We start from the raw sequence: 25,733 nt of genomic DNA, 5'->3' as shown, positions 1-25,733 counted from the left end.
TGTTTAACACTGATAAACGGATCACCGTTATTTTTGGATCCTATGGAATGATGAGACAAACATTAAACTTTGGAAAAAAGCTTAGAGAAAAGGATTTGCTTATTATCCCAAACACAAAGTAATGTATGAATCTCGGTGTAAGTCACTTTCTTATTTTTGACAAGTCACGTTCTACTTTTTACTAGCTTATTTTTTTATTACAGTACGTCACACCTGTGATTGTGATATTTTTTTTAGTTGCCCATCTTTGCCAGCTCGGCATCAGTGTTCCAAACAGAGATGGAAAGCCGCTCCCAGACCACTGCCTCCCATCCATGCGTGACCAACAAGGTATCAGCCTGGCTGCAGCAGACCAATGACATCGATGCAAGTTCCAATGGTGAGAAACTTTCTGTATGCTTTACATCCGTGACACAATGTGATGCACATACAGTTCATCACCTGCAGATTCGCCCATTAAATGAGTTTATTGTAGAAATCCATATCAGAGGTTTATCAGTTTTTTCAATAATTTTTAAGGTATAAAAAAAAAAAAAAATTGTTTCAATTTATTAATAATGCCCATCAATTAATTATATGTGGATTTTCGCTATTGACAGGCCGGCCCGGTCCCTGTCCCCTGCGAATATTGGGGTTCCACTTAATAGTTTTTTCCACCTACTGTTTGGTTTGCTGATCAGCAGTTTTGTGCCATCCCTGATTGCATATTTTTTTATTTTTTTTTAAATGCAAGCCCCCTTGCTTAGAACCCTTTGTTGTTGAATAGTGGATCTTTTATATAATGAGGAATCTATTATAAAAATCTGAAATGTGTTAAGAGCATGTATTTTGTCCATATTAACCAATTAAGGCCTAAAGCACCTGGCGAAACATCTCTCTAAGGCCTAGATAGACCAAAACGACGTTGGCCAACGGTGACATTTGCTTATCCCCGGCTGGCTGTCGGCACGTCAAGCTGGAAAAATACACTGCAACAACAGACAGCAGCGCTGACCATTAAAGTACCTTCTGCGCATGCATAAGATGTAATACCATTCCATACCACCGGTTTATTATACTATATTCACTCGAATATGTAAAAATAAAATGTCATTGTAAGAGAAGCACTATTTTTTTTTTTATTTATTTATTTTTTTTTTAGAAAATGAAGTGGTAACTACCATCCTCTATTCTGTTTCAAAGCTGTCCATCGACCTTGTCTACCAACATATGTCTTAAGTCCACCACATATCACGATCAACTAGTTCCACTGGTTCAAAGTCCACAAGCGCGTCGTCTATATCATTACACTTGTCATTATCACTTATTTCAGAGTTCCCGCGATCGTCTGTGTCCGCCATTACTGCCCATGAAAATTCCGGGATATCCTATGACGGCTCACGACACAGTCAGATGTCACATACAGATGAATTCTGATGCGTTTCATTGGTTAAGAGACAGAGAATTGGTTTTTAAAAAAAAAAGAAAATGACGTATCTGCTTTCCCAGCTGTATAGGTAGATAGACGCAACAGCTCTCTCGGCTTTAGTGGTAGAAACGCAGTCATGCACTCCCGGTCTAAATGGGTTAGAAAATCTATCACACATCTGATTAAGAAGTGTGTGTGTGTGTGTGTGTGTGTCTGTGATGGAAAAAATGGTGGCCCCTCCATCATTTAAGTTGCCCATTTCTGATCTAAGCAGTACTATTTATTTATTAATTACTAATTTATTTTTTCAATCCAACTGCCGCACCTTTTTGAAGACATCGTCTTAAAGCTGGTTGCTACCTACGAAACAGTAAATGAACAGTTGGTCTCACTATTCAGACTAGTGCTGCTTTTCCATTAGTCCCAAATGGCCCCGCACCGCTCCGAGCTCACTGTCATTCATTTGGCTCCCTCTCTGAGTCAACGGCTCGTCGTCTTCACTCTGTGACATCCAAAGCCGTCATCCTGGAGGCGAGAGCCACAACTGTTGGGCTGTTGCTTAGAGAGGAGGAATGAACAGGAATTGTCAGAGATGAGGGAATGGAGGAAAACACCACTTTGGGGGTGTTTTTGGTGCAGAATTTGCATCTTAATATGGCTAAAAGCTCAAAGTACATTTAGCATGATATAGCCCTTTAAAAAAAAAAAACCTAAACTGATGGAAAACCAGTGTCACTGTTCACAGTGAACTGAGTTTCTGTACGTTACCATGGGGTCACGAGGCTGCTGACAAAGAGACCCTTGTTCCGAAATCAACACCTTCAAGGTCAATTCAATTAAGGGCATCTAGAAAACCATTTAAATGAACTTGATGGTTTCTGGCAATAAATACATTTCAAGCCAGGATAATGGCTGAAGCTTGTTGATTGGTACAAAAGTCTTGTCAAGGTGAAATGGACATTTAACTATCAGTGAGAGTATTTGAGTCTTTGTGTAATTTTGACCCTGAGTGTTTTCGAGAAAATTCAAGATTGTTTTGCCAAATCATTGAAGTTGCATGTTATAAAATCATCAAGCCAAGGAAGAAGTGTTTCAAATGAGCGAAGTTCACAATGAATGCAAGTAAAATTGAAATGCCAGTAAGCAATTACGTAGCCCAATGCCGCAAAAGCTTTCAAACTGATTAGCAATTAAAATATTTGCGAATATAGTAAAGTTGATCTTATAAAATTGACCCTTTTCCATCAGACTTGACTCGTTGTCAGGGAGACCTGACAGAACTGGCCCTTCTCATCCAGCGACTCCATTGGCTCGAAGGTGGCTTTCCGATCACAGACACGGACCTGGAGATGCGCATCAGCATGCAGGTGAAGCCTCTTTTTGCCCTTACTCACATAATGTGCTTTTTAAATTTATGCACATGTACATAATGTATTGCGTTTTTTATTATTAAATTATAATATTAAATATTACCATATTTATGGTGTGTGAGTTATACAGTGTTTAAGCAATCTATAGACGGTATACGGTAGAATGTTGATTAAATGGACTAATAGGGCGGAGATGTCATCCTTTAGAGCAGGGGTGCTCACACTTTTTCAGCATGCAAGCTACTTATAAAATGACCAAGTCAAAATGATGTACCTTCCGGGTAGAGTATGTTTTGCATATTTGTAGTGGGTAGGTCCTACACACTACAAAAATGCAAAACGTATATTTATTTTCAAATATATTGAGGATTCTTTATTTACAATGTATATTGATGTACCTTCCATAACCGCATGAACCAATGTTGCACAACACACCATAATTTACGATAAATATCTTTTTTTTTTTTTTTAATGTTATGCCTTCAATTGATTGGATGTGAGACTCCAGTTCCTTATATAGATGTTTATTGCTCAGCAAAACACCGTAAAACAGCAACACATCGTAAAATTAAAAGTTCACACATACAACATTTTACATTTATGACAAAGATAGCTTCTCTTAGCGTCAAAGCTATTCACGATAGACAATGCAAAATGGTACAGACCACGTAGGCCTGCTTTCAACCAACGGCAGTCTTCTCCCAGAGATAATCATTACTGTCAAAAATGTGCTGCTTCACCAAACTTGTTATATTAACTTAGTATATTCACTCGTCTTTGGCAAAACAACGAGGAAAAAGTAAGCAACACGCATTGTGAATGTCGCTACGGCAAGTTATTCTCAGTCTCTGCGTAAAGCATATGGAGAGTCTGTAGGATGCAACTTCCGGTATGACATTTTCAAAATAAGAGCATCGTATTTCAAAATACAAATGGCAGCCATTACAAATGTCATGCGATCTACCAGTACTACCTTTTCGATCGACTGGTAGATCGCGATCGACGTATTTAGCACCCCTGCTTTAGAGCCTATTGTCCGTTAAATTGAAGCACTTTTTGTGGCCTAAAAACACCCAATACAGTATAAAGTAATGGTTTAACGGTACGTTAAATCATGTTTCGGTTCGGTTTGTTTTTTGGGGAAACTTCAGTTCGGCATATTTTCGGTACTAAAAAACGGATTTAAAAGAATATATATTTTTTTAAATATTTATTTAGAAAAGATGACAAGTAAACTGTACTTTTTTTCGAAAAAAAATAAAAGCGAACCATTCGGTTGATATTCTAAGAAATGACACCATAATGAAAAAATAAACTAACACTAAAGATCTCTTAATTTTGTAAATTATTAAGACACTGAAATCTTTAAACACTCAGCAGCAACAGAAAACTGTTTGCCACAAGTAAAAACTGTTTGGGAACACTTTGCAACCTTTTAGGAACCCTGACGGAAACCCAACATGAGCTACATTCCCAAGCATTTGCAAGCATTCGCAGCTTAGTGAGACATAGGCTTAAGGTCTTGACAAAAAACACTTAGATCGTACCAAAAATAGTATGTTCAAGAAATCTGTATACGTACTATATGACGAGAGCTCACTCCGTTAAATGGCCATAAAAATGAATGAATACGATGCGCTCCTTATGAGCTGCATGCCTACAGCAATGTTAAGCTAATGGCCATTGTTTCTGTTACATTTTCTGGCATAGCCGTCCCTGGCAACATGGCTGCAACGTATATCGATTCATTGCCTTTGGTGGGAACGTTGCCCCTGCCAACATGGCAGGCATGTTTTACTGCTCTAGTCTTACTGTATATCTGTGACTACAGCGGCACAACCCGGAAATACATATGCCAGTCTGTTTATATACTGCAGGGGTGCCCACACTTTTTCAGCATGCGAGCTACTTATGAAATGACCAAGTCCAAATGATCGGCCTACTTTATTTAAAAATGAACGTTGAATTCTTTGTATGTTCAATATATTATTGGTGTAACTGCATTAACCATATTGCACAATACAACTACTGTACATTTTCTGTCATTATTTTACTCTCATGACTTGCACTGATTGGAATCAGCCAGGAAAGAAGTCAGAAGAGGAGCCCCCGTTCGCGAGCCTTTAACACAACTCCCAATGAACATCAGTCATGTTGGAACGGTACTTGCATCAATTTTTTTTTTCAAAGCCCCAAAAACGCTGCTCCTCATTCCCTCCTTTGACCGACCAGCATGACACACTGGTCAGCTGACGTCTCAGTCGCCACCACCACTACCACACCAGCAACCATTGGAAGGCCTCGCGTCGGTGTTCTGGTGGACAGCTCTTCTGTCCTACGGGTCATTCTCCTGCACTGGGGAAACCGCGAGCTTGTGCCCGAGCCCATCACCCCCTTCCTCCTGGCCAGGCTGGGAGTCTACTTTTTTTTTGTTGTTTTTTTTTAACTCATTTACTGCCATTGATACGCAGCATATCAATAACATAAAACTGGGTGTGCTGGCTGTAATTGAGTTGAAGCCATGCAGTCGACCGACACCCCCTTTGTGAGCTACTGGTTGATCGTGACCGACGCAATGGGCACCCCTGATATACAGCATCAGTAAACAAAAACGGACAATCCTGGCTTTAACAGACTTTTACTAATACTGTACAAAGGGCCATTTTGAGTGGACTGAACACCATTTTCGCAGTTAAATACAGAGTTCATTATTTCAGGGTCTGCAAATTGAGTTTCCACTCTAGATGTGCTTACCTGTTATAAGACCTTTTGGGTGAAAACAAAGTTAACACAATTTTAACAGTTGGGTTTTTTTTCTGTCTTTCTTTAATTCCACCCAGAATCTTTCTTTGGAGAAACCCAAGAAGAAGACTGGAAAACCATTTGGCCACTCTAGGACCTTGTCCCGTGTGGAAGCTATGGGAGGAGTTGTAAGTTTTAAAATAAGTTTATTTTCTTTATCTGCTGTCCAAAAGTCTGTTCTCAAGTGGAATGAATTCCCCATTAAAAAAGAAAAAAGGAAAGGAACAGGCAATCAGTCCCATTAAAAGAGATGAATACAGTTGTGATATGTTTTGGCTGCCTTTGACTCTTTGTTTTCTCCAGTTCACTTCCAGCCACCTTCGTACCAACTTCAGTTCTGTTCAATCTATTCCGGACTATGTGTACTCGCAGCTGTCTAATCCTCAAGTCACTTCACCAGAGGCCAAGAAACTCCAACAAGACATCTGCATAGTTTCGCAAAGGGGTGTGTGTCTGTTCTTGATGAATTTCTATGAAATATTAAATACCATTAAAAATCTTTTTATTTTTTATTTCTTGCATTAAAATGACAATGTATTTTTCTTTATTTATATCACTTTTCTGTTTTTCAAATGGGTGAGGTGCTCTTTCGCACATCAACTGAGGTGTGAAGGCTTAGGAAAGGATAATTATTTGGGCGTTGCATGCAGCAAATACAATAATACCCATTGTTGGCACCGGTTTCTCAACTTCATTTAGCATTCTAAATAAGCAGTTCCAGATTTAAAATGTTTTGTCCGTACCTGCTATTTTGAAGTTTTAACTTTTGCAATTTTTTTTAATGAAAAGGCTCTGTATGTTGCAGTTTTTACCGCTCTCAAGTCCGTTCACGATGTTTTGACCTTGGAGAGAGAACGCCTTAGACAGGCCTGGACTGGCCCAGATCTGAGGCAGGACACCTCGGAACAGCTCGCTACTCTGTGCAGCACACTGTCAGAGGTAATAGTTACCCACACAATCCCGAGCCAGTTAAATGTTGTACAGTACACACATACAAACACGTGTATAAGGCACATGCACTCACACACATATAGTATATACTGTACATGCACACACTTGTATATGCACATACATGGACAACAATACACGACTCACACAGTCACTTAATTTGACCTTTCCTGAACTTTTTTGGAAGGCACATGTTCAATGTTTCAGTACAAGTTTGCACAACTGACTGTTCTTTAACAGATAATCAACTATAAACGTGTCAAACTCGTGACACACAGGCCACACCCAGCCGAGGTTGCAATCACACCCAGCCGTTAACATTTTTAGGCCTTAGTCATATGGTGTCTTTGCTTTTCTCACTGACACATTTTCTATATTTGAAACACACACATATATTAAGCTAGGTTCACACTGCAGGTAAATGCGACCCAGATCGGATTTTTTTTTCCCCCTATGCGAGCTTTATCTGAATTTTCTTTAGTTTTTTGTTTGTTTGTTCGGATACATCGGATACATATCAGATTTTTTCAATGCGACCCTAGTCTGAACCGCCAGGTCGCATATATCCGCCATTGACGTCATCTGGAGCCCAAAATGCGCTCCGCTCGGGCGGAGGGAAAGTGCTGGCCGTGGGGAGATCGAATCTGCGAAGTTGTTTTGAGTAACAGTATTGACTTTATGTAACTTTAATTTAATCCTGTAAATCAGGGTGCCAGAATTACCGTGGTAATAAACTTTACACAGCTAGAAGCATCATCACTTTAACTATTACACAATGTCCGAACAAAATTACGCATTTAAGAAATATCATAACAGTCAGTGATAATTGTGAATACAACTATGCATGCTGGGAAAGGCCCCGATTCCCCAAATTGTCCTAATATAATTTTACATGTGTGAGGTGTCATTGTCAATCATAAACAGCTGATCATTTGACAATGACATCGTCGCCTCACATAAGTAAAAATATATTACTACAAATTCCATAATGCAGCGCAATAGCTACCTTACACAGTGATTGGCTACCTGGGTCATTCTGTAACTCCACCTACATGCGGGCTCAAATGGTGTCTCTTCAGTTGCACACATACAGTATCTGTATGAGCAGCTGTTCTGTGATGAAAACATCACATCCAAGGTACCTCACTGAACACCTCCAGTCCATCCTCAGGATTTCTACAAAACAGAACTTTTACCCCAAACAGTTTTGTCCCCAAAAATGCCAAATATCAAGTTCTGACAAAATAGTATAGGAGCAAAGAAACTTAAGTTTGGATTTATGAATTGTTTTACCTTTTCCTTTTTTTCCCCAACATGTTCATATCTTGACAGATATTTTCATACAAAGCAACATATTTTACATTTAAGTTTAATAATATAGTATCCTGTCTGTTTTGGTTCACATTTATGCGGGGAAATGCTTATCTTTAGTCTGTTCAATAGATGTGTATCCTAGATATCCCAGATATAGACCAAAAGTGTGCTTTCTGTTTTGACCCCCTATGTGATTGAGTTTAATACCCTTTATTATACAGTATCTCACAAAAGTTGGTACATCCCTCACATTTTTGTAAATATTGTATTTTGTTTTTGTGGCAATGCTAAAGAAATGACACTTGGCTGCAGTGTAAAGTAGTCCGTATTCAACTTTTCTTAAGTGTAAATTTACTGTCCCCCTCAAAGTAACTCAAAGGAGCCATTGTCTAAACTACTGCAAACAAAACGTGAGTACACCTGTCCAAATTAGGCCCAATTAGCCATTTGCAGGAGGCTGATAATGATCATGATAATGAAATCATCATCAGTACTTGGTGATGAACTGATCATTTGAATCAGGTGTGTTGGAGGAGGGAAACATCTAAAACATGCAGGATAGCAGCCCATGAGGACTGGAATTTGACACCTGGGCTTTGTAGCATCTGTGAGGTATCCTCAATCTGAAAATGGAGCGCCACAAGGTCTCCAACATCCACCAGCTTCGTGATGTCATCATGAATGAGTGGAACTAGATTCCCGTGGCAATCTGTGTAGCTCTGGTGTACTCCATGCCCAAGACAGTTAAGGCATGGCTAGAAAATGATTGTCAGACAAAATTTGGAAAGGAATTCGGGGTGTACTCATTTTTGTTGCCAGTGGTTTAGGCATTAATGGCTGTGAGAGGACCGTAAAACCACCGTTATTAAAGTTGTGTACAAGCTGTACACTAACTACTTAACGATGTAGCAAATTTAGCAAAATTTCTTCAGTGTTGTCCGGTGAAAATGTATGTTTTTGAGGCGGCAAAATGTTAAATGTTCACCAAAGTCGTCTTCCTGTAGCACTTAATTTGATTGACTTTCACATTATTTTAACCAACATTGTATAGTATCATAGTACTATGTTAAATGTTGCCCACTCGGCATACATTGCAGCCTGATCATCCTGGAAGGGGGATTACCCATCTCTGGTCCCTTCTCAAGGTTTCTCATTTTTCCCTGGGTGTTTTTTTTTTTAATTATTCTTTTCCCATTTGGGGGTTGAGATCAGGGAATGTCACTAATATGTTGTCAACTATGAGCATGTGAAGCCCATTGAGACTTTCTTGTGATTAATGGCTATAAATAAATCTGACTTAATGAGCAAGTCAACCCTAACATATTTTTTTCAAGAATATGTTCTATGCAAGCCCACTACTTGAAAGAAATAAAGACATTCTGATAAATCTTGCATTTGTGGAATAAGAGTTAATCTACTCGTTTTTAGCCATCTCTAGGGGTGGCCATTTTGTCACTTCTGTCGACTGAAAATGACATCACAACTACTCAGGCGTAGGTTACGACCAATCACAGCTGACCTGTTTTCTGACGCTGAGCCGTGATTGGCCGTTACTTGAGCGCTGAGTAGTTGTGATGTCATTTTCAGTTGACAGAAATGACAAAATGGCTCTCCCCTGAGACGGCTAAAAAGGGGTGGGTTTTGCTGCTTAACTCATATTCCACAACTGCAATATTACAATTAGAATGCCTTGTTTCAACTAGTGGGCCTGCTGGGAACGTATTCTTGAAAAAAATATATGTTTTGGTCGATTTCTTCTTTAAAGAAATGAAAGCCAATATCCTTACGAAACAAAAGCTGAAACATATTACAATCTGTAAGTACACTGAGAAGGACCTATCCCTTCCATCAGTTGGTCTAAGCTGTTAAGGTGCAGTGTGAAACTATCAAGCCAGTTTGGCCTGTTTTTTTGGGGGGGGTGGGGGGGGAGTTGTACCAGTCATCACAGTGGTTGCCTTTTTGCACAACCTGGTCGAGCACTCAATTCTTTCATCACAAATATGCACAGAGTGGACAGTTATATGTGGGTTTATTTAGCTGTTTTCTCTTCACCCTTCCTGTCAGGTTTTCCACAAGGTTTCTTCTGGGCTTGGTAGCGGTCTTACATTGAAGTGGAAGTCAAATCAAGAATATGTTCTATGCAGTCCCACTAGTTGATAAATATTGCGTTTGTGAAATAAGAGTTAATCCACCCGTTTTTAGCCATGTCTGGGGGTGGGCCTTTTATCACTTGTGTTGACTGAAATTGACATCACAGTTGCTCAAGGCTTAGGTAACAACCAATCACAGCTCATCTGTTTTCTGAAGCTGAGCCATGTTTGGCCGTTATCTGAGCCATGAGCAACTGTGATGTCAATTTCAGTTGACATAAGTGACAAAATGGCCGCCCCCTGAGAAGGCTAAAAACGGGTGGATTTTACTGCTTAACCCATATTCCACAAACACTGTATTAATCAGAATGCTGTATTTCAACTAGTAGACCTGCATAGAATACATTCTTGAAAAAACGTATGTTTGGGTTTTTTTTTTCACTTTAATGGCAGAGTTTATGTGTAGCTGTTTTTAGGGCAGTAATTGGTCTTCTTTCCAAGATTGTAATTTGATTATTGCATAGTGTTGTGATGCTGCTTGTCATATAACTAGCAGCAAGCGTGGCTGGCGCCATGAATAGTGCTAGCCCATCTGTAAGGAAAAAAGCCAAGCGTAATCTCTGCTCATGTTTAACCTTCTATTTAATGTCACAGTTACACCCTGTATTCTTCGTGTGAGCTGCATCTTGCACAGTCACACCTCTTTTCATGGCACAAAGATCCAAACTGTTTTTACACAGTATTTAAAAATAGTGTATTCCACTAATGATAACCTCAAGTGGAATCTGACGGTTGAGTTTAGTGCCATGAAAAAGTATTTTCCTTTTCTCCATTTTTTTTTTTTTTGTAGACTTAAGCCCACTTTAATGTTCAAGGTGATCAAACAAACTATAATAACGAACTATCAAACGGAGATAACTCAAGTAAACAAATGCAATTTTTAAAATGTGATTTTATTTATTGAAAGAAAACTATTCAAAGAAACCTGGCCCTGTGGAAAAAAATACTTCTTATTTTTTAACATTAAAGTGAGTATACTATGCAAGAAAAAAAACGGAAGAGGGCAAATGCTTTTTAATGACACTGTATGATAGTTTTAGGATTTTTTTTTTTTCTCAAATTAAGCAGTTCCTTAATATTTACTAAATGGGACTGGAATGGCTCTTAAATTGAATAGGGGAAGAATATTGGTGATAAATACTCATTACATACAGCACATACAATAGTGATATTGTTGGTGTTGCAAGTAATAAGACATTTTTTCATCTCTAGATTAATTTTTTTCCTCCTCACTTTCTCTCTTTTTCCTGTGTTGGGACTGTGCTTGTGTGTTAGTTTGACATACAGTCTCATCTGACCAAAGTCCATTCACTTTCCTTGTCCTCGGAATCTACTGAGGAATCCTTCTGCACTGTCCAAGCAGACCAGGTGTGTACGCTCCCCGAGTTGTGCATGTGTCTGAAGGACAGTAATTGATTTTGCTATACTCATGTCAATTATCCATTGTTGTGTTCTCTCCAAAGTGTAAAATTCATAGCTGACTTTTAAACCTTTTACTGACCTTTATAAACAAAGTACAAGGGTCAAATCTTTCTACCATTTGTCCACATTGCACGTCAGTAATCACTTCTTAAACTGTACATAGTTTACAGTAAATATTCAGCCCTCTCACAATCAGCTGGTTGTATATGCACAGTATAGTATGTAATGTTGTACCCATGGATGCACAACAATTTTGCCCTGGATCTGCACCTGAAGTTGTTACTTGGTGTTCATTATTTTCCTGACCCACCAACCTCACTGATTGTGGCGATTCTAAGATTTATTTTTAGAGGGGGTCAATACTGCACTATAAATGGATGCAGTCTACAGCAATATTTAGGTGTTCTTTACTTGTATTCACATTGCATAACTTAATATAGATCTTACCTTTTGAAATCGATGCAACAAAATAAACAAACTGGAAAAGGTTTCTGCTCAGATCATACTCGTAAAAAATCGAACATACACTAATTGCTACTAGCAAAACCAACTCATGACATTCAAATCGATTCATAAATAATTTGTCTCCATTGAACTCTGAATAGTTGCTAGTGAATCCATATCTTAAAGAATAGAAAATAATGGCTAACCAAATGCGTAAACGATAGAAAGGGCTTTATATTTCCTTGTCTGTCCAAAGAATTTGGAGTGTTGTTGGGCCTTAATTATAAAGTGTACCTAGTATTGTTACCAAAGGCAGGTTTTGATGGACAAAAATAGAATATAGGCTATTTTAAAGTAATGGTATCTTTGCTGTAAGAAAGGGAATAGGGCTGTCTAAAAGTAAAACTTTTGAATACTATTGTTTACCTTTGTTAGTATTTACAAATCTTAGACAACCTGCATGATTTACAACAGCTTGTCTCTGCTGCTTCGATGCTGAGTGGTAAATTGTGACAATTTCCTCACGGAAACATTAAAACAGGATCTCCTTGACGGTTTTCTGCCATCTAGTTGTCATGTTTCTTTAGCATTGCTACCTAATTTTAATATCAACTGTTAGCAAAATGCTAAATGATGAACTAGAGAGAACTGGGAATAAAGTTAATTAGAAAGTTGTGTTCCACCTATTGCACACTTGAATTTGTCATCCAGAGTGTCAGTGCAAAGCGGAAGCAAGGGTAGAGGTATGCTTCCAGCTGCTCCCGCTCCAAACCCTACCACAATACCGTTTCCCCCTCAACATACGTTCATGAAGATACTCTGTAAGAACCGGCTTGCAATCCTCTGAGGGACAGCTCAACTAAAAAAAGCTCAACTAAACTGAGAAAGGAACAAATCAGTTCACTCGAAAGATTCCTTCATTTGAATGAGTTGTACACAACTTGAGCCACCAGCAAAATACTTTGTATTCAAATGCGCAGTGACACACTTGAATCAGGTGACTTAACATTTTCAAAACTCATGCGAACCTCTGATGTGTACCCCGGCTAATAATTGATCACCTGTCACTCATGAGTGATAACAGTACTTGTTGAGGAGTGATTTCTTTCCTGTTATGCAAGCAACAAAATTATGCGCTACAGTTGATGATGGCCATGTTGGTTTCTCCCATAATATTTTGACTACCTCCACGCCACGAATTATACAGAACACCGTATTTGGAAATTTGGAACCACACTTCTCAAAATCAATTTTGTTTTTCTCGTCTGGGCAGAGGACACCATCTTTTAGTCAAAGTCAACGTGCACCCTCTGTGGCTGATTCCATGGCAGAGTATTTTGATGCCAGTGAAGTGATTGTATGTGAGACGTCCTCTGAAGCAGAGGCTTCAGATGAATCAGGTCTGAGTGACATCACCACCACGAGCACATCAGAGCCTGACGAAGGACATGGTGAGTGTTTCCTATCCTCCCGAAGGGAGTAACACCAATAACTCCACGCCCGATAACTTCACTCGTTTAGTTTGAGTGTGAATGCAGGGCCGTCAATCTCCAGTCAACACTGAATACAACACCCTGGTCATAATGTTATTCACACTATTTTTTTGTTTGTGATCATGTAATTGATATAATGAAATGAAAATCAGCACCTCCAAATCTGAGACCATAGTCCTCAGTCGGAAAAGGGTGGAGTGCCCTATCCAGGTCGCGGATGAGATACTGCCCCAAGTGGAGGAATTCAAGTATCTTGGAGTCTTGTGCGCGAGTGAGGGTAGGATGGAATGGGAGATCGACAGACGGATCGGTGCAACGTCTGCTGTGACGCAGACTCTGTATCAGTCTGTGGTCGTCAAGAAGGAGCTGAACCGAAAGATAAAGCTCTCGATTTACCGGTCGATCTACGTTCCTACCCTCACATATGGTCATGACCGAAAGGACAAGGTCTCGGATACAAGTGGCCGAAATGGGTTTCCTCCTCAGGGTGACGGGGCTCTCCCTTAGAGATGGGGTGAAAAGTTCGGCCATCCGGGAGGGACTCTGAGTCGAGCCGCTGCTCCTCCACCTTGAGAGGAGCCAGTTGAGGTGGCTCGGGCATCTGATTAGGATGCGTCCTGGACGCCTCCATGGTGAGGCGTTCCGGACATGTCCCACCAGCAGGAGGCCTCGAGGACGACCCAGGACACGCTGGAGAGACTATGTGTCCCGGCTTGCCTGGTAACGCCTTGGGATCCCTCCGGAAGAGCTGGAAGACGTGGCTGGCAAGAGGGAAGTCTGGGCTTCCCTGCTGAAGCTGCTGCCTCTGCAACCCGACCTCTGATAAGCGGCAGATATTGAATGGATGGATGGATAATTAATAAAATATGATAACCCCCCTTTTTAAAAGGACTAAACAACTTCATAATGTCACATCTGTTTTTTACATTACGACATCAAATTGAAAGCCCCCAAAAAACTAGGATTATCAAAAATAAAATGTAATGAACAAATTGTTGTTGGGCTAAAAGTTCCTAAATACTTCAGTCAAGACGCAACTCCTTATGAAACGGAACTAACAACAGTATTAAGACGACAAACCAACCCAAGCTATTACGGTCTCTAATGAATCATTTCATGAATGTTAAGGGTTTTTTTTGTATTTGGCATGAATTGATAATTTGATACAGGAACGTTTTCTCTTTTGGCTGTTGCTCATCACATCACTAGAGAACCATCCTATTTGATTCAAGAGAGCAGTCAGAGAATCCACATCATTTAAATCAACAGAATTATTGAGAGACTTAAAAACATTAACTTTTGTCTTCTTCAGCCAGTGCCACCCTCAAATACAGAGCCAGTCTAAGGAATGCAACTGACAAACCCACCCCGGTGTCTGACACAGGTATCATTGTCGCTAGTTTTGTTTCATGTTAGTATAATACCATCAATCCACCGAAAGACCCATAATTCACCTGAGTCACTATAAATTACTGTTTAATGAAGCTAGTGCAACACACTGTCATTGCAGTTAACTGTTAGTTGTACGTTTCAAGTAAATACATAAAGTAAAAAATATTTTTTGAAGTTTTGCTTCCAAGGACTGTTCATCCCAGGACTTGGTGTCATTTTAACACTGTGGTAGTTCTGTTTTGCAAATGTTTTTATGTTAAAACAACATTGAAATCTGCATTACTGTGATCCAGGTCGTCGTACGTGTATCCCTGCCCCGGGAACGGACAACAGCCACATTGGCATCATGAGCATCCTGTACAACAACATTGGCAAGGACCTTTCGAGGGTTTCCATGCCTGTGGCTCTCAATGAGCCTCTGTCTTTGCTGCAGAGAGTGTCGGAAGAGCTGGAGTACTCTGAGCTGCTTGACATTGCTAATCATATTGATGATCCATATGAGCGCATGGTGAGGCTGGAATCTATAAATGTCAACCTACCACGGTTTTAAAACTGTCTCTTAACCCTGGGCTTCCAGGTATATGTTGCAGCATTTTCTATTTCTGGCTATGCATGGGCATCCTGGAGGTATCGCTACAAACCCTTCAATCCTGTTCTTGGAGAAACATATGAGAGTCACAGAGAAGACAGAGGGTTCCGCTATATCAGCGAGCAGGTAACCTTACTGTTCTACCGGTAATAGGCGAGGATTATACCACTAATTGGTTTTGGAACATATCTGATGCTCTGTTGTCTTCAGGTTAGCCATCATCCTCCCATCTCTGCCTGCCATGCAGAGTCTACAAACTTCACCTTCTGGCAAGGTATTGAAGTGTCTGGCCAGTGTACATTTCTCTCTTGGCTGTAATGGTATGTAATCAGTTTGCATTTGTTTTCTCTAGATCAACGATGGAAGAATAAGTTTTGGGGGAAGTCAGTGGAGATCCTCTCTAGTGGACCTGTCAATGTTACCTTACCCAGGTGAGATGGTGCTTGTTGACTTCCACTCAATAAACACAACGTTTATTAAGTTGTCAATACGTTTTATTCTAACTGCGCAACCACCTGTTTGTCTTCCACCATGACCAACATAGAATAGTCCCCCACACTGCGCATGCCCAGACCGCTCTGTTTGACTGTAGGGGGAGCTGTAATATAGTGAAATAATGCAATATAGTATTCCAAACAGAAACACAATGTTAACAATCTCACTGTTCTTTCTTTAAATAAAAAAACGTACCGATATAAATAATGGTATGTTTAAGAAAAGTGCATACAACACCAACAATATTAATTCCAATATACAAACCACCCCTCTTTTTTTTTTTTTGAGGGAAAGACATTCAATTTGAATTCCACAGTCCTTCACTGAGTGTTTTCAAGAGCACTAGAGGTTACGCTCCCTTTTTTGTTAAACAGTCCGCAAGTTGAGTTTTTGTCACCGACCAGAGAACCACTTTAATTTTCTTATTGTGAAGAAGTTCCTTGATCCCACTGATGTCCAAATGCAGCCTTTTCCCTGTGACCTGCTTTGTTGATTTAAGGGCGTCATGCAAAGAGTGATTGTCAGTCACACAGACCAACCCTGGAGCATTAAATTCAGTAGTCCCAGTGGTGAGCTCAGAAAAGAGAGTGGTTAGGAAGACGGCATTGTCTATACCGTCTGACATTGCAAGTGTCTCACCTGCAAGAGTGCTCCTGACTACCCATCTGATCCTCTTGGATTGCCAACTAAGAGGACAAAACTTTCCTGTATCTCCCACAAGGGTGATCAACATACCACCCTGTGTACCTCCATCCGGAAGGTCTCCTAGCAAAGCATCACTGAAAACAGTCAACTTTTCGGCTTTAAGTTTACGAATTACCTTATTTGCATCATGAATAGTTTGTACATTGGCATTTTTCAGACTAGATGCCAAGCAACAAGTCAAACATTACATCAGGTCTCTGTTTTGCAACCCACAAAATCTGTCCTATTTTAGATCTAAGTTGCTCTCTTCCTTTTTCATTTAGAGGAGAATCCCTCTGTACAGCACGTGCTGGTTGCTTGTGAATGGGCTGCAAGTTTTCAATATAGCCATGCTGATGCATCTGTACCACACCGTTAACAGAAACAATATCCATTCCAACATAACGAAAATTGTCATGTTCCTCCCTTCCCACGTGAAACGCTAACTTCAGTCGAGGAATCACATCAGCAGAAAGGTTTGATGAACCCGCCCAAAGAAAATCATCTACATGACATGCAAGTACACTTGTAACTTTTCCCTTGTCATCTAACCAATAGAAGACTGCAGGATCTACTTTTGACACTGCACCACCTGCCCTGCATTGTTTCTTTGACTCTCGTATACCAATATAGTGATGCATCAGCAAGACCATATACACATTTTTTCAGTTTCCGTTCCTTGATAACTCCATGCCTTGCAAAAGGCTGATTTTATGTCCATGGAGTGGACTTTTCACTGATTTTGACAAATCACTGTTAGCAGTAACCTGAGTGATTCAGACGCACACGTTGGTCAATCCTTCGGTAGCTCTTGAGTATTTAACTCTTCAAAGCCTCTGGCTACAAGTCTGGCTTTAGGTACCATCCCATTGTCAGTTTCTTTGAGGCTACAAACCCATCGAGTAGATACACTCTTTTGGTTCCTCAAAAACGTCATTCTTGTACCAACTTTTAATCTCTTCCTGTTTAGCTGCATAAAACGATATGTCTTTTGTTATGAGTACATCAGCATCCATGACCTCTGATTCAATGTTGAGACCATCAACTGCTTCCTTTTGGCCAACACTACCATCAGATTGAATGTGTTGCAGATTATACCAATTTTTGTATTGGCCTGTGACTTTGCCTTCTCTGCCAAGCACTTTAGCTTTTACTGGCACACTTTCATTTCTTTTCATAAAGGTTGCAGTCTGTCCCGGTTTTAACTTGATATTGGCAGTAAGGACAGGGTTATCATAGGCATCGTGCTCAATGTCAATTTGTGCCGCTGTCGCAGGTACGGCTTGTTCTAGATCAGTTACTCTATCTTCATCTTGTTCATTGTCATTGCCTGAATGTTGTACACTGACAGCGTTACTTGTCGCTCTGTTTACATTTGTGTTTTTATCATGTGTAGTTTCTGCTACGACATTTTGTGCAATCTTTTCATTACTAGCTTCACTACAAACATCTTGTACAGTTTGTTTATCCTGTTCATGTGTGTGTGTGTGTCTTCTTGAGCCTTAAATGATGTACTCTAAAAAGAATCCCTCCATGTCTGACAAACAGCACAACTCCATCCTGACCAATAACGACCCCTGGTCCCTTCCACTCTGCACTGTCTGCTTGTTTGTAGTATACTTTATCACCTGTCTCGTATTTTTCATCTGTTGGCCTGAGCTGCTTACGCAGTGCTCTCCTTAACCTCTCCGAACTTTCAGACTCAATGAAAGCTTTTCTAGATGCATTAACTGAACTTTGAATAAGCTTGTGCAGTCTGTCTGCTAATGCATGGCCAAATTGTTTGTGGAGCTTGAGCAGGACTTTGTGCTTCTCATCTGGAGGCATATTTTCAGTCACCAAAAGGATCTCTTCTTCTGTTGATGCTGTCAGTAAATCCTTCACTAGATTCCTTATTTCGTCTTTATCTCTTATATCCGCACAGTAGTGTCCTGAACTGGTGAAATCCAGGGGTATTGTTTGCTTAAACATCACTGCTTTGTCATTTTCCATGTCCAGAATAGCTCCAGCCCTCTTTAGGGATGTTTTGCTCAACAACAAATGAATGTTAGCTTTGACAACTTCTGTGTCATTATTACATCTTGTTTGTCCTGTTTTAGCCGGCAGTCTAATTTTTTTGTTAGAACATACTAAATTTCCATCACTAAAACGAAAAGGCAGACAACTGGGGTGCTCTGTTTTCATCAGCTTGTTGACTTGCTCTTGACTGAGTTCATTGACATAGCTCTCCAGCCACTTCTCACCACATACCGTGCGAGTGCATACGGTGTCTATAATGGCTGCTCCCAGAGATTCAGTCAGAAAAAATTCAGTCAGACATGGGATCCTGTGTCCAGAAAGTTATGTTAACTTCATCCACATCTTAATCTTCATCTTTCATCAAGTATTTTTACTTTCTCAGTCTTCTTGTGGGGGCAGTTCTTAGCCCATTGGAAAGTACTTTGACACACCGCACATCTCGAACGCTTGCCAAATTTATCCAAAGGATTGGTACCTGGTAACGGTGTTCTCAATTGAACACTTTTGAACGGCACGTTTCTTTTGTCTTTCATTTCTCGTTGATCCGTGAGGAAAGCTGAATCCTGACTCAGCTGAATAGTGTTTGACGAACTTGTCGCTTTCGTTCCAAAAATCCATTTTAGCGCGGACTTCATTGAAGAGTAATTCAACTCCGTGCATGCCCTGAGTGCAAGCTGTCTGTTTTTCTCGTCGAGACAGGCTGTCTCTAACAGCTTAAATGCTAATATGGCATCCCGTAGCGTCATGTCATATTTTTTCATTCGTTTGTAACACTGTTCAAAGTCAATGATGTAATCTTCCATTGAAACGGAGCTGTCTTTCGTTATTCAATCAAAATGTGAATAGGCCTCGAATGTACGATCCTTTTCCTCTTTTAGAAAAACACCGTCCAGTTTCGCTAACAGTCTCCATACCATCATCTTTATCCAAGTCGTCAGCTGTCATCTCCATGGCGATTTCAAGAGCTCTTCCTTCCAGGCCCAAAGCCAAAGCAAGTGCTTGCTTTTTCTTGTCGAGTTCAGTAATTCGCCTCCAAACGTTGATTTCATTTTTCCAGCATTCATACGGTCTGGTTTCGTCAAACCTCGGCGGTACTTTGTTGTTACAGGCCATCCTCTGCTACCAATCTTGACTTCCACTCAATAAACACAATGTTTATTAATTTGTCAAATCTTTTTATTCTAACTGCGCAACCACCTGTTTGTCTTAATAGTCCCCCACACTGGGCATGCCTAGACCTCTCTGTTTGACAGTAAGGGGAGCTATAATACAGTGAAATAATGCAATATAGTATTCCAAACAGAAACACAATGTTAACAGTGCTTACTTGGACACACATACCATAAATTATGAAGAAATCAAATTTACTTCCTATGAGCTGTAGTGACGTGTCTGCCGCAAACTATACAGTTCTTGGAGCTGGCTCTTTGTAGTGAACGACAGGAACCAGGGCCGATTTGTTTTGTTTAAGCTCCATGTAATTGGTCAAGATGTGTTGCGTCTGTGTGTACTGTACACAAGAAGCAGAAAGGGTAAAGAGGAACTTACAGACAGGCAGCACAGTGAGCTCATAAACTGGAGCGACGGAGAAACATGAGTGTGAAGGAGTATATTAGTGCTCCATACAAGGAAAGGCTCTGCTCACAGCTAATGTGAAAAAATCTGCATCTAGAAAGAGTCAAATTTGGACACTTTTTGAAGTTGGATAGTGGAATGGATAGTTCACCGGTAGTATAGACTTGACAAAATTAAAATTTCAAAATTTCTCTGTGATAAAGCAATATAAATATTCAAGAATTATATAGGTTTAAATTTCGAAATTAGAAATTTGTTGAACGTAGTAAAAAGCAGAGGAGCCACTTGCAAACTATCTCTAATGTTGTGACTGCTCAGTTACTGTATCTCCAAGTGTATGATTTCACCAAAGCAAATGTGTGTAGGTATGGTGATCACTACGAATGGAACAAGGCAGTTACTTGCATTCACAATGTGCTGAGTCAGCAACGCTGGTTGGAACACTATGGTGAGGTGGTCATCAGAAACACAGAGAGCGATGCCTGCACCTGCAAGATAACCTTCGTCAAGGTCAGGAAATCTTTGTTTTTTTAAATCTAAATGTACAGTATCTTTTCTCATTGCTTCTGCTCTTTACACAGTCTCGGTACTGGACCTCCGACAGCAGTAAAAATGGGGTTCAGGGTGTGGTTTTGGACCGAGCTGGAGAGGTTGTCCATCGTTTTGGAGGGTTCTGGCATGAGGGCATCTTTTGCGACACGCTGCCGACCCCAAAGTGCATTTGGAAGCCAAGTAATGTCAAATGCTCATTGAGCGCAAGGATTCATCTTATTGCTTTTTGCTGTGACAACTTGATTTAAATGTCCTTTTCAGATGTCCAGCCCGATGACCACTTCCAGTACTATGGATTCTCGCGCTATGCTAGAGAGCTAAATGAACTTACACCTGAAATGAAAGCTGTCCTTCCACCAACAGACACACGTTTTAGACCAGACCAGAGGTACAGCAGTCAAGTCAATTCCCACTTTATATATGGATACAATCGAGGACCACGCTCCTTACACATTTAAAGGGGAAAATCAACCCAAACACATGTTTTTCAAGAATATGTTCCCAGCAGGCCCATCAGTTGAAACACGGCATTCTGATTAATATTGTGTTTGTGGAATATGAGTTAAGCAGCCTAATCCACCCGTTTTTAGCCTCTCACGGGGCAGCCATTTTGTCAGAATGTGCGAACCTCTGCAGTGCAAAAGTTTGGTTTATTGAAGCAATTAACCAGTCATTTTAAGTATAAGTCATGAGTTTCACGTCAAGCGTTTACTCCTGTTATGATCCTCTGCATTTTATAGATGAACCACAAAGGTTGATTACAAACAATAGGATAAATATTCAAGTTCAGGCATCTACCTGTTACATGGCACGAGAGACACTCACTTTTACATGCACAATAAATGTCTGTTTTAAGATAACGATCGCTTGAGACCCAACTGTCTCAATGTGTTGTGCTTTACAACATTAACAGTATTTATAATTGCTGTAGATTAAATTGATAAGCGCACCTTCCGTCGCAAAAATGCACCGAGAGGATGCACAACATGCACGTCTGTAAAAACGGTGATTGGGAAAGCCGTCTCAAATATGCACTCATCGTCCTTTTTTAAAATGGCAGTATAAATATACAAACTCTGTATTTATCTTTTTATTTACATGGGAAGGATTTTAACTGACTGACGGACTGTCCCAGCAACAGGAGAAATGAGACGAGGCCTAAAGCCGTCGTAGCCACACGTGGAATGCTGTGCAGCTTGGTTTTCAAGTTGGCAGCAGAGGGCAGTGTTTCACTTGTCAGGCGGCTGGCCACTCAATCATTTGTGTACACTGGCAGCCACTGATAACTGACTTTCTACTGCATTATTGTGAGACCAAAAATACTGCAACATTCACAATACCGATACATCACTAATGAGCTGTGTTATAGGAAGTTACATTAAAGTAGCTGTTTAAAGCGGAAGTCAACCCAAACATATTTTCTTTTAAGAATGTGTTTTATGTAGGCCCAATAGTTGAAACATAACATTCTGATTAATATTGTGTTTGTGGAATATGAGTTAAGCAACCAAATCCACCCGTTTTTAGACATCTCTGGGGGTGGCCATTTTGTCATTGACTGAAAATGACACCACACACCCTCATTGGTCAGAAAGCGGCCAATCATAGCTCAGCTTCAGAAAACAGGTGAGCTGTGATTGGTCGTTATCTGAACCCTGAGCAGGTGTGATGTCATTTTCAGTCGACATCGGTGACAAAATGACTGCCCCCTGAGATGGCTAAAAACGGGTGGATTTTGCTGCTAAAACTCATATTTCATATTAATTACCTTGTTTCAACTAGTGGGCCTGCATAGAACATATTCTTGAAATAAAATGTTTGGGTTGACTTCCGCTTTAAAGTTAAAGTACCTAATTTGTTAGGAACACATAGTTAAAATCACTTCTATCGTAACGACTCTGTAGTAGTATGATGTGTGAGATGATGTTAAGCGTTCTATATGTTCTGATGGTCTGTAAGGCGGTGAATGTGTGTAGGCTGAGTCCTGATGTATGATTGAATGAGAAAGCCAGGGGCGCGAATGTGACCGTATTAAGCCTGTTCACAAGCAAGCCTGTGCAATGGGATGTAGCTGTTAGAAACCACAGTGAAATTCTTTGTTGTATTTAACATGGACTAAAAATAATTTTCTTTCAAAATCAAAACAAATGGCACACGTTGAAATGCTGATAAACACTTGTCAAGTCATGCGCTTCAAGTCTATCAGATGGTCTCATGAATGACCAAGTCATTCAAGTCTTACATAGGTTTTAGCCAAGGAAGTCCTGAAATTGGAAACTCGACTCTGAAACTATTTAAAGAAGAATAAAACGTCCAATTCTGGTTTAAAAAAAAAACAACATAAAAATGCTGTGCTGCATTACACACAAGATTCCAAAACTCAGCAACCTTTTTTTTACCGCTGCCCCACGGTCTTCGTGTAGTAATTAGCCATGTTGGTCGCAAACAAAACGGCTCTTGTCACCGTCTCTTTGATGAGAACGTCGAGAGCCGGCTCTTGATTGGGAGTCACCTCATCGTTCACTTCAAAGTTCCTGCAACTGCTTGGTCAACATGTTGTGGCGTCATCCCCGCCAGCTGACGGGAGGGGCGGCACTTAACCCAGCACACCGAGGAATAGTTAAGAAACTGAGGAGCGGTAGAAAAAGGAGTTTTTGTTGTCTTGTTTCACTTTAAATTATTTTAGTAGAAAAAACCTAAAAGCTTAAGTTACTAAAAGGTCAGTATTAAAGATTAGTTTTTTAAAGGATTTTTATAGCACTATGTAGAGCAAACAAATTTCAAAATTAACAAAAAACATTTTTGAATTCACAAATTTACATTTTTGATTAAGCAACAAAAATGACAGTACTTCGAAGTACAGATTTGTATTGAAATGCAAGTATAATTTTATATCACTCAATCTTTCTATCAGGCTCTTAGAGGAGGGAAAGGTAGCAGAGGCGGATAAAAAGAAGGATGAGGTGGAGGAGAAACAAAGAGAGAGGAGAAAGGAGATGGCTAAGCAAGGGAAGCAGCACATCCCAAGGTTCTTCAGGTGAGATAACCTTTTTGATGCATTGAACTGCTACTTTCACCTTTTCATCCCCGACAAAAAAAGTAATTATCCGATTATGATCTTTAGTTTGTTTTAATGCAGTTGGAGTTAAAAATATGTGATTGCTAACTAATTTTACTATTTTACAGGAAAGAGATTGATAAAGATAACCAAGAAGTGTGGCTGTACAATGGAAACTATTGGAATCTCCGTAAAGAACCAGGATTTGCTAATACTGACAACCTAGAACTGTGGTAGGATGTCTGCATTCAACCTAGTTATCAGCTATGTAAAATGAATGAAATTCACCCCCTTTATGTACAAATTTTACACCCACCGAGAGCGTACTTGGGTATAATGCTGCTACTGTTGGATGGAGAGGCTGAGGAAATTTAAAAGCATATGTGAACCTTTGTTTGTTTTTTTTAACCACAGGGGTGAGGTGCCGTCTGTGGAACAAATGAAGACATTTTAAAACAATGTCTGATGTTTTAACCCCACCTTATTGCCTACCTCCTTAGATAATTCTTAAAGCACTGAAATTCTCTTGATTTAAAGTTTACCTTTCATACCATTTAGTAGTGTGGGTAAAAAAAAAAAAAAATATCCCGGGTGAAATGTTCATATTTTCCATGTTTGTTTTAAGATGTATGTTACTGAAAATATTTATTTAATTTTAAATAACATCTTTTGTTTAAAGCCAAGCCAAAATCATATTTCCTGTAATTTTTAGGCGGGCTAGGTGTGGGAAGTTTTACACGAGGACTGGGGCTGTCCTGTTTTTCCTCCAGTGGGTCCCACTAAACTTTTTACCTACGAGGTGCACACTATATTTTAACATTGTCACAAAGGTCCTTTGTAAATGTAGCACTGTTTCTTGATGTTTTTGCTCACTTCAAAGATGAATGTCCGAATGGACTTGAGTATATAATCCTAGACTTTAAGATTTTCACTTGATAAATCATATGCCAGAGTATTTTTAAATGACATCTCAGTCATAGCTTGTGAAGGAAAATACTGTTGAACCCCAGTCACATTTTCCTCCAATTGTTTAGCTTGTAATAAAATGTTTGATAATCAGCTGTTTTACATCTTGATTTTAATTAATTAAATGAATCTCGATTCCGTCTCAAGTTATGCAGTTGATTTATTCAGGTGTGTGATTGCTACTCTATTTTTTATATTAACTCATCAGTTTCAACCCCTATAATGTTCCAAAGTTGGGCTTTTCATAGACTCGGGCTAGGTTCACACCGCAGGTCTTCATGCTCAATTCGGATTTTTTGAAAAAAAAAAAAAAACACTTTTTTGTGTGTAAGCGTTCATATTACATTATAAATGCATCCTCGGTCATGTCTGCTGTATGAACACATGCGTCGGCAAAGTGACGCGCATGCACAGAAGGAGAGATGACGTCACTCCCGACGTGTTTGCGGGAGTGAATGTGGTCCAGCGTGTCGGGGCATTTATACAGTGAAGCGATTAGGTAGGAGGTAGAAATAAATACAGTATTTGGGGGAAATTATGAGGCGAGGCTTTAATATCTCATTTCATGGAGACATCACTAACAATGACATCACGTCAGAACCGTGCGTAAAAAATGAACCGCGGCTGACTTACTGCTATCACCATAAATGTCCACTTTATGCGTCATGTTTCAAGTGGGATTAAATTAAAGTGAAATATAAAGTCAATAGTGTTACTCAAAACAACTTTGCAGATTCGATCCCCCTGCTGCCAGCACTTTATCTCTGCCTCCATGGGGCGCATTTTGGGCTCCCGATGACGTCATTGTCGGATAAATGCGACCTGGCCGTTCAGACCGAGGGTGCATTGTTAAAAAATCGGATGCGTATCCGATTTAGGACCACATATGAAAGCGACCCAGGTCAGATTTGAAAAAATCGGAATTGAGCCATTTAGACTGTCATAAAAAAATCTGATACAGGTCGCATATGGGCAAAAAAATCCGATCTGGGTTGCTTTGCCTGCGGTTGGTAATTGTGTTCATGTATCAGAATTTCAATGACATTTTTGTG

At 39.9% G+C, this 25,733-nt stretch overlaps 1 protein-coding gene across 3 annotated transcripts in view; it reads left to right on the top strand.

Annotated features, from left to right (window-relative positions):
• Positions 1-24,827, top strand: part of LOC147135006 (oxysterol-binding protein-related protein 7-like) — a 51,697-nt gene extending 26,870 nt beyond the window's left edge. For 2 of the 3 annotated variants that reach the window (XM_086054766.1, XM_086054767.1), the window contains exons 9-25: positions 238-379; positions 2,657-2,775; positions 5,619-5,708; positions 5,884-6,025; positions 6,386-6,519; positions 11,268-11,360; positions 13,132-13,309; positions 14,664-14,735; positions 15,037-15,251; positions 15,321-15,458; positions 15,543-15,606; positions 15,685-15,763; positions 20,471-20,615; positions 20,687-20,837; positions 20,919-21,045; positions 23,572-23,694; positions 23,844-24,827. In XM_086054766.1, coding sequence (XP_085910892.1) covers positions 238-379; positions 2,657-2,775; positions 5,619-5,708; positions 5,884-6,025; positions 6,386-6,519; positions 11,268-11,360; positions 13,132-13,309; positions 14,664-14,735; positions 15,037-15,251; positions 15,321-15,458; positions 15,543-15,606; positions 15,685-15,763; positions 20,471-20,615; positions 20,687-20,837; positions 20,919-21,045; positions 23,572-23,694; positions 23,844-23,952 — 2,121 coding nt within the window. In that variant the 3' untranslated portion in view covers positions 23,953-24,827. The remainder of the gene's footprint in view (positions 1-237; positions 380-2,656; positions 2,776-5,618; positions 5,709-5,883; positions 6,026-6,385; positions 6,520-11,267; positions 11,361-13,131; positions 13,310-14,663; positions 14,736-15,036; positions 15,252-15,320; positions 15,459-15,542; positions 15,607-15,684; positions 15,764-20,470; positions 20,616-20,686; positions 20,838-20,918; positions 21,046-23,571; positions 23,695-23,843) is intronic. The other variant, XM_086054768.1, reaches the window with a different exon arrangement.
• The last annotated feature ends 906 nt before the right edge of the window (positions 24,828-25,733 follow it).

This window comes from Filicampus tigris, chromosome 16, assembly GCF_054856515.1.
Source record: "Filicampus tigris isolate MCC_2025a chromosome 16, RoL_Ftig_1.0, whole genome shotgun sequence".
Taxonomy (NCBI): domain Eukaryota; kingdom Metazoa; phylum Chordata; class Actinopteri; order Syngnathiformes; family Syngnathidae; genus Filicampus; species Filicampus tigris.
This window is presented reverse-complemented; position numbering and strand designations above follow the sequence as displayed.